The 12,711-nt window shown below is 56.6% G+C and overlaps 1 protein-coding gene across 3 annotated transcripts in view; it reads left to right on the top strand.

Moving 5' to 3' along the window:
* Positions 1-210: 210 nt before the first annotated feature.
* MPPED1 (metallophosphoesterase domain containing 1) overlaps positions 211-12,711 on the top strand; it is a 74,531-nt gene continuing 62,030 nt past the window's right edge. Inside the window, exon 1 of one of the 3 annotated variants that reach the window (XM_032346015.1) lies at positions 211-432. In XM_032346015.1, coding sequence (XP_032201906.1) covers positions 406-432 — 27 coding nt within the window. In that variant the 5' untranslated portion in view covers positions 211-405. Of the gene's footprint in view, positions 433-497; positions 1,023-1,381; positions 1,616-12,711 lie in introns of those variants that run through there. The other 2 variants (XM_032346016.1, XM_032346017.1) reach the window with 2 other exon arrangements.

Raw genomic sequence — 12,711 nt, 5'->3', positions numbered from 1 at the left:
TTGCTAAAGTCCACCCCCTTAGGCAGGCATCCAAGGCTCTTCCTGAGCTGGCTCCTATCCCTCCCCCTCCCCCACCCCATCTTCCCCTCTCCCCCCACTTCCTCTTTCTCTAGCCCCATTGAAGCTGCCATTCCAAACATGCCAAGGCCTTTGCATGCACTGTTCCCTTTGCCTGGAATGCCTTTTCCATACCTTTTCTCCTTGGCACACACTTTTTCAGCTGGGGTGTGTCCACCTCCAAGAAGCCACCCCAGGTAGCCGGCCTGGCTTCTGCGCCAGCACTTGTGCGGGGAATTCTCCTGTGTCCCTGTCTGCCTCCTTACCAGACTGGGCTGTCCCCAAGGGCAGGCCAGGCCTGAGGCGCCCACGCAGGGTGTCCTCATACTGAGTCTGAAGCAGCGAAGAATGCAGGAGTGGGAGCCACCGTGTGATGTGAGTGTTGGGGGAGGGGACCCAGAAATATTGTTGAGGAGCCTTCGATGGGCCTCTGAGGGGCCACACCCCCTTCTCACCTCCCTCTCAGTCTGGGAGGCCCAGGCTTGACCTGTGCCCTGGCTGCAAGCCCTGTGGACATGGCCCTCCACTGTGGCGGGGGGCTGGAGGTCAAAAGGGGCCCTTCACACTCCCCCGGGTGGGACCACCGCCTCTAGGGGTGCCGCTCTGCCCTCTGCTCAACAAGGCAGGACCTTCTGCAAACTAGGCACCAGGTTCTCTGTGGCCCTGCCCGGCTTACCTGCCCTGCTCCGGGTCAGGCCTCTGCTGGCCACCCGCTGTACCCTGGGATCTGGGACCTGGGACCCCACGGGAGCAAGAGATGGGGGCGCAGGAGGCGGAACCGGGCCTATGCAGCCTCCGGGCTGGGGTCCGCTTCTCCGCGGAAGATGGGGGGTTAGGGGTCCGGGACAGGGTGCCCTCGCGGTCCCGGGAGGGGGTCCAGGCCGGAGGCGGGGGCCGCGGCGCCCCGGAAGGAGCAGCGCACGCCCCAGCACACGGTGCCCGCCGCGGCGGCCGCGGATCCGGAGGTGAGAGCGCCCCCGCCCCGCTCCCCGCCCACCCCGCGCGCCGCCGGGCCCGGGGCTGGGGGGCGGGCCGGAGAGGGGCGCTGGGCGCGGAGGGGCGGCCGCCGGCTCTTTTCCGCAGCGCGGGCCCGCTGCTGCTCCCCGCGTCCGGCCCGCTCCCTTCCCCGCGGCGGCGGGATGCGGGCCCCGGGCCCGGGCGGGGGCCGAGGGCCGAGGCCTGGCCGGCGCCGCGGGGGCCCCGGCGGGCGGCCGCGCGGGGCTGGGGACCCGGGGCGCGAGCGCGGCCCTCCCGGCGCCGGGGCGGGGGAGGCGGGCAGGCGGGCGGGAGCGAGCGAGGTAGGAGGGAGGCGGCGGGAGGGGGAGCCGGGGAGGCTCGGAGCCGCGCGGCGGGCGAGGGAGGGGGCGGCGGGGAGCCCCCCGCCCCCCGAAGGAGGAGTCTGGCTCCCACTTGCTGCCTCGGACGCGCGGCGAGGCGGCCGCCGCCGGAGGAGCCCCCGCCCCTGCGCGCCTCCCTCCCGGGAGCCGGGCCCCTGCCTCCCTCCGTGCGCGCTGCTGCTCGCGGCCGCCGCGGCCGCCGAAGAGGAGCCCGGGGCCAGGTAGGGCCGGGGGCGGCCGGGGGCGCGGGCCGGGGCGCCGCGGGGCGCGGGAGCGGGCGCGGCCGGGACCCTCTCCAAGGCGCCGGGTGACGCCCGCGGCGCGGCGCGGGGGCGCCCGCAAAGTTACTTTGGCCGCCTTTGCCTGGTGCCGGCGCCCCGGCCGGGCACCCCCGCCGCCCAGCGGGCCGAGCGGGTGACGCCGGGAGGGGCCTCGGCCGGGGCGCTGGACTCTGACTGGGGCCGAAGGGTCAGCGAAACTTTTCCCCGGCTCGCGGGTCTGTGCCGGCTGCTAGCGGAGTTGCTGGTGGAGGAAGCGGACTGGCGGGGCGCAAGTGACGATGACGGTTCTAACAATAGCAGCCCCTGGTCGCTGAGAGCCTACTGTGCGCAGCGAAGCCCCTGCGGGCACTTGGGGGCAGGGGAGGGGGTTACGAATGCTGGTCTAGTGGCCACTTTCGCTGGGCGCTGCTGGAAACTTCATCCACCCATGCGGCCGTGCCTGCACGCGTCCATCCATCCGCTCACTCATTCCACGCGTATTTGGTACTATCTGCTGTGTGCCCGGCCCCGAGGATTCAGGGGCTAACCAGGCAGCTCCCAGCACTCGCAGGTCCTATTTCCATGCTAAAGAGCGGTCCTGTCTCTTGTATCTTTATTCTGGGACTTGTTATACGACAGGGAATTCCCTCACAGCATCCCCTGATCCAAGTGGAGACAGAGGAGGGTCCGTCTGAGAGCTAACGTGTCCAGGAGTGGGTGGCAGACCTCGGCTTGGGGTCCTAGACCCACCATTCTGCGTTCCCGCCCATGCCCTCTCTGCTCAGGCGGGAGGGCCAGAGGCCTGGCCCTGGCCATGTTTCTCAAGTTTGTCCCATTGACCTCTCAGAGATGCGTTTCCCCCAGCACTGGGTCAGACCTCTCCCAGGTTCCTTCCAGTAGCTTGGTGGCCTCCCTTTCCCATTTCCAAGGCCCCTATTAAACAGAGCAGAGCAGAGCTGGGTAAGCGGGAAACAATTATGAAATTAAACTGGGGAACAAAAGTGGGTGGGCTGGTGGGTGTTGGAGCCGGCTGGATGGATGGACCGTGAATGGTGAAGAGAGACTTGTTAGTAGGGATCGGCCTTGCAGGGAGTCGGGCCAGGCACTCTCATCCTCAAAACCCTGGTTGGTCTTTGCAGGGGGAAAAAAAAATTACACCAACTTCATGAATAATTAGTCAGGTTGGCTCAAATGCTCGGGGCAGGGAAGGGGGGGTGTTGGCAAAGCCACCAGTGGACTGCCACAGCCAGGTTGAAAGCCAGGCCTTGGTCCACGGGAGCCAAGGCTCTGGGAGACCATTTGGGGAGGGGGTGGTGGTTTTGGCTGAGCTGAGGCAGGGTTCCAGTGGTGGAGAGCACACGGGGCTTGAGAGCCAACCGGTGGTGATCAGGAGGCATTCTGGAGCTGGGCACGGTGTACCAGGGACCGTGGTGCGGGAGCCATGCCTGCTAATTCGTGCTTCACGAGGCTCAGCTCCCTGCAAATTGGCTTTCCAAGTGGCAGCCCCACAACACTTGTAAAATCTTTTTTCTCAAGATGGGTTTCTGCGAAATGGTTACATCTGTTTGAGTCCTCACTTGGAGGTATATTAATTGGCTGATGGCGAGTCGAAAGGCGATAATCCTGTCACAGAGGTTTCATCATGCTTTCAGAAGTGGTTCAACGTGGGGCTGCCTTTCTATTTATTTCTCTACCCCAGAATTTTCGCGAGACGTGGGTTGAGGTAAATCCCTTTCATGTTTGATGGGGAGGCTCAGAGTATCACCTGCGTGTGGGGAGCCCTCGTTCTGATGCGACAGCTGTGGATGCACTTAGGATCACCCCCCACCCCCCCAGATGAGGCCCGGTGGACTGATAGAACAGGTCTGAGTTTGGGTAAAAGCCCCGGGCTTCTGGGTCTTTCTACTAGTGTCTACACTGTGTCAGGAATGTATAGGCCAATAGATAGAATAACCTTTCAAGAAAAGCCTGCTTTTAAAAAATTTCCCAGACCACCCTCGAGACTATGAAATCTTCATCCGATGAAAGCAATTCAAGTTCATTTGTTTTCCTTGAACTTGCTACATTCCCTGGCAGGGACGGCCCCTCGTGTGCTCACCTAACCTGGGACACGTCTTTTTGCCCTGAGGAATTAAGGACAGTAGTAGGATTTCACTCAAGGGCAGCACTCAAGAAGAAAAACCAGCATTCCTGGTTCAGACTAGTGGAAAAAAGAACCCCCCTCCCCCCGCAAAGTGCCCTCATCTTTTTAATCTATCGAAATGATTCTGTTGTTCCAGCTTCAGGCCTGTGAACTGAGCATGAATAGTGGGGCAGGGAAAACAATCGGCCAGGCAAAGACTTTTAACAAGTAAATATGATGCACAGAAAAAACATGCAATTAGTGGAGGTTAGTTAATGCCTTTCAAGTTGCGGCCGAGCTGCAGTTAAGGATAGAATTTCTGCGTTATCCCTGAATTGTCTGTCAAAATCTTTAATGTGACAATGTGACACGTCTCTCCCAACGCCCCTCCTTCGCTGTGAGCAGAAAAAGGGTCTTTTCAAGCCTCTCCCCTCCGCATTCTTCTTCTCCCTGAAATCTCTCTTTCGGCACTTGGTACCTTTGTCTGCCTGCACCTCTGGAATCAGGGACCCTGGGGGAAAGGGGCTCCCCAGATGCAGGAGTCAGGGAATGGGTCCTCAGGTTCGCCCTGACGGGCTGCTTGTGGGGTCTCCCTTCTGGAATCAGGCAGGCCAAATGTTTGGGGGGCAGGGAAGAGTGAGCAAAGGACATGATTCGCACCAGAAGAGCTGTCTAGACGGTGCCGGGTCACTCTGAGAGCAGATCCCTGTAGCGGGGCATCCTGGGGGGCGGCCGTCTCCACGGAAGGAAGCCACCAGCCCTCATCCTCTGAGACTGTTTGCCTCGAATCCGAAGAAGCAAAGAAAACGTTAAAGCAAAAGCAACCCCAAGGGAAAAAAAAAGAGAGAGAGAGATCCCTTTTTTGGGGGTGGTGTTGGAGCGAAGGTATAAATAGTTCCTTGGTGAATTTGATTCACTGTGGCTCTCCCTGGTGATCTGGCCACTCTGCTGCCAAAACGAAATATTTTACTTTATTTTGACTTTTTTCCGGTCCTAATGAGACGAAATTTAGTTCTATCTTCTTTCCGTTGGAAGGATCTATGGTGCAGGCGGACAGCCCCAACCTCATCAAAAAAATGTCAGCAAATTGAGATTATAGGTTTTCGTTTTGAACTCGGATGCAAACTTGAGGTATTCTTTGGTCTTTTCATGGCTTTCCATCAATCGCTGTTTGGGGGTTTTCTTGGACATGAATTGGGTGGCTTGATGTCACAATCTGGTCACACACGATCAATAAAAGCAGCTACAATGAAAACAAGAAGTCTCCCCTCTGGTTGATGGTGATGTTCAGAGGGAGTAGATTCCTCCCTCTGCCACCCAAACCTGGGCCGGAGAGTTTGCTTCCATCGAATGCCTTCCCATGTCCGTCCCCTCCTTCCAAGAAGGATTTGAGACTCAGCATTGGTGCACATCGAAAGACTCTTGGCATGGCCCACGCTAATTTCATCACTTTAAGGAGCAAATGATGCCTACTTCCGATTTCTAGCGTATGGGTCACTTCCCCCTCATTTCGTTCCTTTGCATTTTCCGACGGTGCTGCAGCCCTCAAGACCGCAAAATATATTGCTCCGGCTACCTGAGAAGTGTGAGTGCCCGAGCCCTGTCTTTCTCCATTCACAACCAAGTGCTTTTGGCATTGCGGCATTGCAGTGCTGGTGGAAAAGGCAAATGTTCCTTCCCCCAGGGTGTGGGAGGTGGAGAGTTGAGTTTTGCCGTTTTTTTTTTTTTTCCTGGTCATTCAGACACATGAGTTAATTGACCATATTTCAGAGGTTTCATCCGTAGTTGCAGATTCCCCACGACCACCAAAAACGCACTTGCGCTGATCATAAAAATGGCAAAACCTCGATCTCAGACTTAAGGATTAGAATTTACCATAGTGCCGATTTGATTACGCTTCAGTGACATCTGTTTCATAGATTTCCGTGAGAACTGTAAATCCACGTTCACTTTCTTTGCAAATTTTACTTGAATGCTGAACAGCCCAGACCCTCTTCCTTGACCCCCCTCTTCCCCAACCATGTGGGTTCCAAACCCCATGACCGTTGAGTGTGACTTGACATGAATGTGGGAAGGAGATTCAAAATGCTGATTTTTTTGTTTTGTTTTTTTTACACACATTTACCTCTTGTCTCCTTTTGTGTGTGAGCGTGTCTGCGTGCGTGTTTGAGACGGATCTGGGCAGCTTCCTATTTCAACTCCGCGGCTCCGTGAATCTCCAAATGCTTTATTTTGAAAACTAGGACATAGCACTTTGCAGAAGAAAAATCATTCCACTCGTTATTATTTATGTGATTGCTGATGTACTAGATGGATAGAGAAAGCACCAAGAATTATACTAATTTATGGAGCTGAGCGCTGGTTTACAAACATATTTCCCAGCCTGAGCTTTGTGGGTTTCTCCGTGTCTTGGGCCTCGTTGGGTGCTGTGGGATTGGAGAATATTCGGAATTTGAAGACCAGCCGGGTGAACTGACTGCATCCGTGTCTAAAATTAAAGGAATAAGTGAGCAGCTATTTGTGGCAGAGAGGACATGATCCACTAAGCAGCGCTCTCCATCATTCTGAAATAAAAGTACATAATTGGAAAATGAAGCGGCAGCCAGTGCTTGGGGGGTGGGCGGCGAGGAATTAGAAAGTGTAATTTAAAATCATGTAGTCATAATTCAAAATGGGCCCAGCTAAAAGGTTTTTAAGTGGTAAATGCTTTAAAGTCACTCGTGGTTGATCCTTTTTCAAGGAAGATGTCTAATTTTCACGATATGTGTGCCTTCGTCAGCTTGGCCCATCACTCAACCGGCGAGGCTGCCGACCCCAGCTGCAGGGGGCCGTGCTCCGTCCTGGGGACCCGAGTCTGAGAGCGGGCCGGGCATACCAGAGGGCTGGCCTCTGGCCTCTTCGGGATGCTGTGGATTGGGCTTGATTCCCCCCACCCCTGCCGTGGGCTGTTTGTTTATTTGTTTGTTTTTCCTTTCCTTTGAGTTTCTCTCTCTCTCTTTTTTAACACCTTGATGACTTTTTTTTTTTTTAAGATTTTATTTATTTATTTGACAGATAGAGATCACAAGTAGGCAGAGAGGCAGGCAGAGAGAGAGGGGAAGCAGGCTCCCTGCTGAGCAGGGAACCCGATGTGGGGCTCGATCCCAGGACCCTGGGATCATGACCTGAGCAGAAGGCAGAGGCTTAACCCTCTGAACCACCCAGGCACCCCCCCCCCCCCCCACCAATGACATTTTTAACTACTGACTGATCAATTGCAGATTTTCAGGCACGAGCAAAGCAAGGAAAGACAAAACCATTTCAAAGTGATTTTTGAACTTGAGTGGAAGCGTGGCTTAAAGAATTCGTCTCCCCTCGTCCCTTGCATCTTGGTGTTTTTCTGTGAAATATTACTTCTCCTGCCTTTGGCTTCAGGAGGACTTCTTAGGTGTTCGCGTGGCTTCTCTGTGACCCTTCGCCACGTGGCAGTAAATATTGGACAAATGCCCCAGGGAGCAGTGACTTGCGCTGAGCTGGCTTTCTCTCCTCGAGTCGCTCTGGGTGATCGGTGGGGACAGTCGCCCGCAGGCTGGGCTGGGTGATCGGTGGGGACAGTCGCCCGCAGGCTGGGCTGACTTGGAGAGCTGCCCCCACTCGCCATTAGAGAAGATGAGGAGAAAGATAGAGAAGCCCTTAGGTTCCCGGAGAAAGCTGTCCAGGCATCGGTCTTTGTCACCACCCTGCCTTGGGGAGACTGTTGGGGTGTGTGTTTCTCTGGGGCTTCTTCTCTGTCGTGGACAATCCTGTGTGGTCATTGCCCTCTGAGTTCCCGACCCAGCACAGCGCAGTATTGTCCTAGCCTCACTGTCCTGGGTGCAAAGATGCCAAGAAGAGAAACATGAGTGCTTTTTGAGGGGTGGTTGCCTTGATGGCCTTGGGTTGGCTTTATTGATGGAAACCTTTGCCCTTTATGACATTTCCAACTGTCTTTGAGATGGGGACGCTTTGGAAAGCCAGAGAAGATGCCGGCAAGAATGACCGGCAGGGGACTATGAGCCAGGACCGTCCTGGGCCCGCCCTGGCTTTGAGGAGCCCGTGTCAGGTGGAAGAGGATGCCTCAAGCCTTATGGCAAAGGAAATCTATCTTTGATGTTCATATCAGCAACCCCTGGTGGCGCACGTGCTCGTGGCTTTCCCTCCCGAATCTGCTGGGCGTATTTTTGCTGCCGGCATGACCCAAGTGTCTCCTTTGCAAAGATGCTCCGTGTAAGCCCAGGCCTCTTACAGTCTCTCCTTTCTGGGCCTTTGGCCGATGCTGGCTGGTCTCACAGCTGGGTGGGGGCCTTCCGGGGCCCAGAGACCCCATTTCCTCCCCCTCATCCTAATGGGGTTCTGAGCAGCACTTTCGATCTGCCTGGCTGCTCCCCAAGCCCTTTGCAGGTCAGTTATACATCTGAGTCATGTGGGTTGCAGAACAGACCCCCTGAGTGGGGACCGTGGGTGTTTGGGGCTGACCTGCAGTGTGTTGGGTGAGGTAGGCGGTGAGGAACTTGCCTCGGAAAGGTAGTCAAGGGTCCAGGGCAGGCTGTTCTGTCTGTGTCCGATGACAGTGGCCCGGGAAGTGTGAATTAACGGGGTGGGGGTGGTCGCCCAGTAACGGGGTGGGTGGGAAGAGGCCGGGAGTCCGGCTTCCAGGTGAGGGAGGAGGGTTCCTTGATTATCTGAAAATCTCTGCTCGATTCTCACAAGCTCCCTGCAGAGCTTCCGGGTTTCACCGGAACTTTCTAACCACAGTGGAAGAGACCTTTAGTGAGCACCTACTGTGTGCTGGGTCCTCAGCCAGGGGCTTTCAGAGGCCCCATGTCCTGGTGTCCGCCCAGGGGTTCTGGGAAGGAGGTCTGCGCGTCCGCAGCCTTACAGGGCGGAGACCTGAGTTTCGGGAGGTGAAAGCTGCTTTTGAATCCAGGCTGTGAGCTGTGAGCGCCTGAGCGTTTCCTCTCGTCCATTCCTTCGTTCGCCTGCGGTTTTATTCTTGGGCTCTCATTCAGCTCAGACACAGGGATGTGGTGAGAGAAGCCCTTGGGGGTTTGTGGCTGGAGCCTGCTTGCCTGGCGCAGCCTGGGAAGGTCAGGGAGATGCCCAGGAACCGGGTGTGTGCGCCCGTTCATGCGGGGTGCACAGAGCCTTTCAGCGGAGGGAACAGTGCGTGTGAAGGCTCAGAGGCAGGGTTGCCGGTGTGCTGCGGGGAAACTAGGGAGTGGGAGCGTCACCTGAGCCGTGAGAGGGAGCCTGGGCATCCAGTGTGGCCTTCTGAGCTGATTGAAGGATCTGGGGCTTCAGCCCAGAGCAGCAGGATGGCCTTGGGGATATTTGGTGAGCAGGAGGGAGTGGCTTTAGTCAAATGTGCATTTTAGGATCTTTGTTCAGGAGGCTGGCTTGGGCTGGCCTTGGCGATGCTGGCCTCGGAGGAGGCCGGACGAGGCTGTGGGGACAGTCAGAGAGCACAGGGCCTGGAGCCGGCTTCTTCCCAACTTATGACCTTTCCATACAGCTGGTGCCTAATTGCTCCTTACCGCTTGGTGCTTCGGCTGATGTCCAGGTTCCTCGTGGCATCCGAGGACCACCAACGAAATGTCTTTGGGGGGAACCAGAAAGATAAATCACCTTGTGAGAGAATCCGACTTGAAAAGCGGGCCCTACAAATTAGAGGCAATATTTCAACAAGAAGTTTTCAACCCAGAAATTTCAAGAATTTTCGGCCCATCCAAGCAGGCCAATTGGGCTTCTCTGGAGAGGTAGGCACAGGGCTTACTTCATCTCCTCTGTTACCCCGAGAGGGGCCTAATGAGGCAGCGGAAGCAGCGCAGAGAAGTTAAGTGACTTGCTCAGGTCCCACAGCTGAGTAGTGCTGGAGGCGGAGTTTGCACCCACTCCTAGGACTTCGAAGTTCAGCCTTTCTCCACGGTGGTAGCACACCAGGGGTCAAGAACAAAAACAATAAGAGGGAGACCATTTGGTTTTTATTTTATTTGTTTGAAGATTATTTATTTATTTGACAGAGAGAGAGAGATGGCAGTGGAGACAGCAGAAGCACGGGGGACAGCAGGCAGAGGCAGAGAGAGAAGCATCTCCCCGTGGAGCAGGAGCAGGAGGAAAGACACAGGGCTCATGCTTTACTGACTGAGCCACACAGGTGCCCTGAGAGAGACCATTTATTGGTGCCTCTCCTACCTCAGGGCCTTTGCACCTCCTTCTGTCTTGGTTCTCTTTCCCCAGGTCTGGGTCTGGCTGGCTCCCTCTCAGCACTCACCTTTGAGGGGACATCCCTTCCTCAGACAGTCTTTTCTCAATCCCCCAATTTCAAGGAACAACCCCCCCTCCCCCACTACTCATTCCTACTCTGCTCTTTCTCCAGGCACATATCATCATCTGAAAGTATCTTTTCTATTTACTTTGTTGCCTCCTCCATCCCTTCCCTTGTGGGCAGTGACCCGTGTGCTTTCTCGCTGCTCTTTCTGGCTCTCGGAACAGTGCCGGTGTGTAGGGCTTGTGGTTACATGTTGGGTTGCATAAATAAATGCATTAATTAATTTGTTCCACCCTCCTCCTCCTGGTTTCATTGTCTTCCCACCCGCTGGCCCAGAGGAAGCACCTGCTGCCTGGCCGTGATGCGTGCCTTGCTCAAGGTCACTCTGCCGGCCCTGGGACCGGAGCCCAGGCGGTCTCTGCACACGCCGGGGGCCCAGCGGGTCCCAGCGGCCCTGTTGCACAGCCAGCTCGCTGCTGCTTGTTCTGTGGACCAGGTGGAAACGCTTCCCAGCTAGAAGCCGTTTGTTTGGGCAACGCTGCTCCCCCTCCGCGGATGGGCTGCGTTCTCCACACGGCGGCTGACGCGCTGCTGCGGCTCCATAAATATTAAATGGGTATTAAAAGAAGGCTCTGCGTTCCCGGTTTCCCTGATTTCTTCAAGCAGGGCCCATTGCAAACCCCCTTTATGTGAAATGCAGCATTTCACTGCAGAGTGCCTCCCGGGACGCCTCGCTGCCTGCCTTTCCTGGCTGCGTCCCCGGTGCAGAGCCGCCCCCCTGCCCCGGCTGCAGGCCGAAGGCTGGGCGTGTGAGCTCGTGCCCCTTGGGGCAGGGACAGGTGGAAGCCCCTGAGACCTCCCCTTTCAGAGGGCTGTGCTCGGCCCAGCCAGCCTCCCTGCAGGGGTGTGTGGTGGGGAAGCAGGGGAGGGGCCAGGAGTCTTCAACCTTCAGCTGAGGCCTCTTGGCACCCACCCTCTGGCAGGCCGGTGCTGGGCACGAGGGAAAGAGACTGGCGAGAGATGAACTCGCTTCCTCCCCCCATCCCTGCCTCCTTTCGTCCCTCCGTCCTCTGCCTGTCCGTCCCTCCCCTCATCTATTCATCCGTCCGTCATGCGTCCATCCGTCTGTCTGTCCGTCCATCCACTCATGGATCCCTCCCTCGAGCCACTCATTCACTAATGTGACGTGTGTGCAGGTGTCTGCAGTGGCCCTGGGGATGACAGTGATAATGTCGGGATAATCGCTAACATTTACTGAGCACTTACTACGTGCCGGGCCCGTTGACAGGCGGTTTCCACACGTCCCCTCCTTTCACCTCCACGACCGAATGAGGACGCCCGTATCTCCCCTGCATTCCGGGGATGAGGAGGCCGAGCCGCCCGGAGAAGCCACTTGTTCAGGACTGCAGAGCTGGGGGCGGGGGGAGAGTGGCCGGCACCGCCTGGGGGGAGGGGAGTGAGCGAGACCCAGGCCCTGCCTCCAGGAGACGTCTCGCTCCTCGTGCCACCCTGGGATGGGGACCCCGATCCCCGACTCCAAGGAAATGCTGGCCCTGTCCAGGGGTAAAGGGCGAGTCAGCTTTTGCCCCCTGGAGAGGAAGGCAAAGGGGTCCGGGAGCCCTGGTGTTGGGCCACCTGCCATGCGAGCTCGGTGGCACACGCCGTCTGTGCTGGCCCGCAGGAGTCTTCCCCGCTCCGAGGGGCGCCTCTCCCCTCTATAGGATGGGCGGGTAGGGGTGTCCATCGGAGGATTTCCAGCAGGGCTGCGTTCCGGTCTGTTGGCATTTGAGAACATTTGGGTTCTCCAGGTCTTTCTGCTCACCGTCGACACCCCGTTCCGCAGATACCCCCGTACCTGGGCAGCAGCTGCTCCAACAGCCCCTCGATTCGTAGGTGTTACATTGAACGGAAGAACAATCATAATAGGAACAGGGAATCTTAGCTGGGTACTTGGTACCCGCCAGGCGCGGTGCCCAGAATCCCCATTCATTTAACCTGCGCAGCTGCCCTGGGAGGGAGTGTTACTGTTATCGAACCCATCTCCAGAAGAGGAAGCTGAGACTCAGAGAGGTTAGGACATTGGCCTTAGGTCACACAGTGAGTCAGTGCAATGCTGGGGCTCAGACCCCCACCCAGATCTGGACGTTTGGCAGTGTGGGCCTCAGCGTCCGTGGCCCCCAGGCCTCTGCTAGGGTTACAGAGGGGCACGGGCCAGCTCCCACGGAGATTTTGTGAGTCCTGAGGCCAGGACACCCTGATTTGGGCACCTCAGACCTGCCAGGTCATCTCTGCCAGGAGAGGGGAATCACAGTGAAACAATTAGCAAGACAAAGAACAGAAGCCAAGTGTATCCTGGGGGAAAGCAGATTTTTTTGTTGTTTTCTTTTTTTTTTTGTCTTTTTTTTGGGGGGGGTGGGGATGGGGAGGAGGAAGACGCTGCCATTTATTACACCTTGTATGAGCCCGGTTGTTGAGATTTTTAAAAAAAAATTAATAATCCACTTCTCCTTCACACGTAATTAAAATGTTCACCAGTCTCTAATTTTTGTCATTTTCCTAATCTAATTTGTTTTCTGATGGTGTCAATTCTTCTTCCACGCGCGAAGCAAAGGGAATTTTTCTTCGTTTAACATGACTGGGTTATGACTG

Source organism: Mustela erminea, chromosome 6, assembly GCF_009829155.1.
Source record: "Mustela erminea isolate mMusErm1 chromosome 6, mMusErm1.Pri, whole genome shotgun sequence".
Lineage (NCBI taxonomy): Eukaryota > Metazoa > Chordata > Mammalia > Carnivora > Mustelidae > Mustela > Mustela erminea.
The sequence above is the reverse complement of the archived record's forward strand: the minus strand, read 5'-3'. Positions and strand labels throughout refer to the sequence as shown.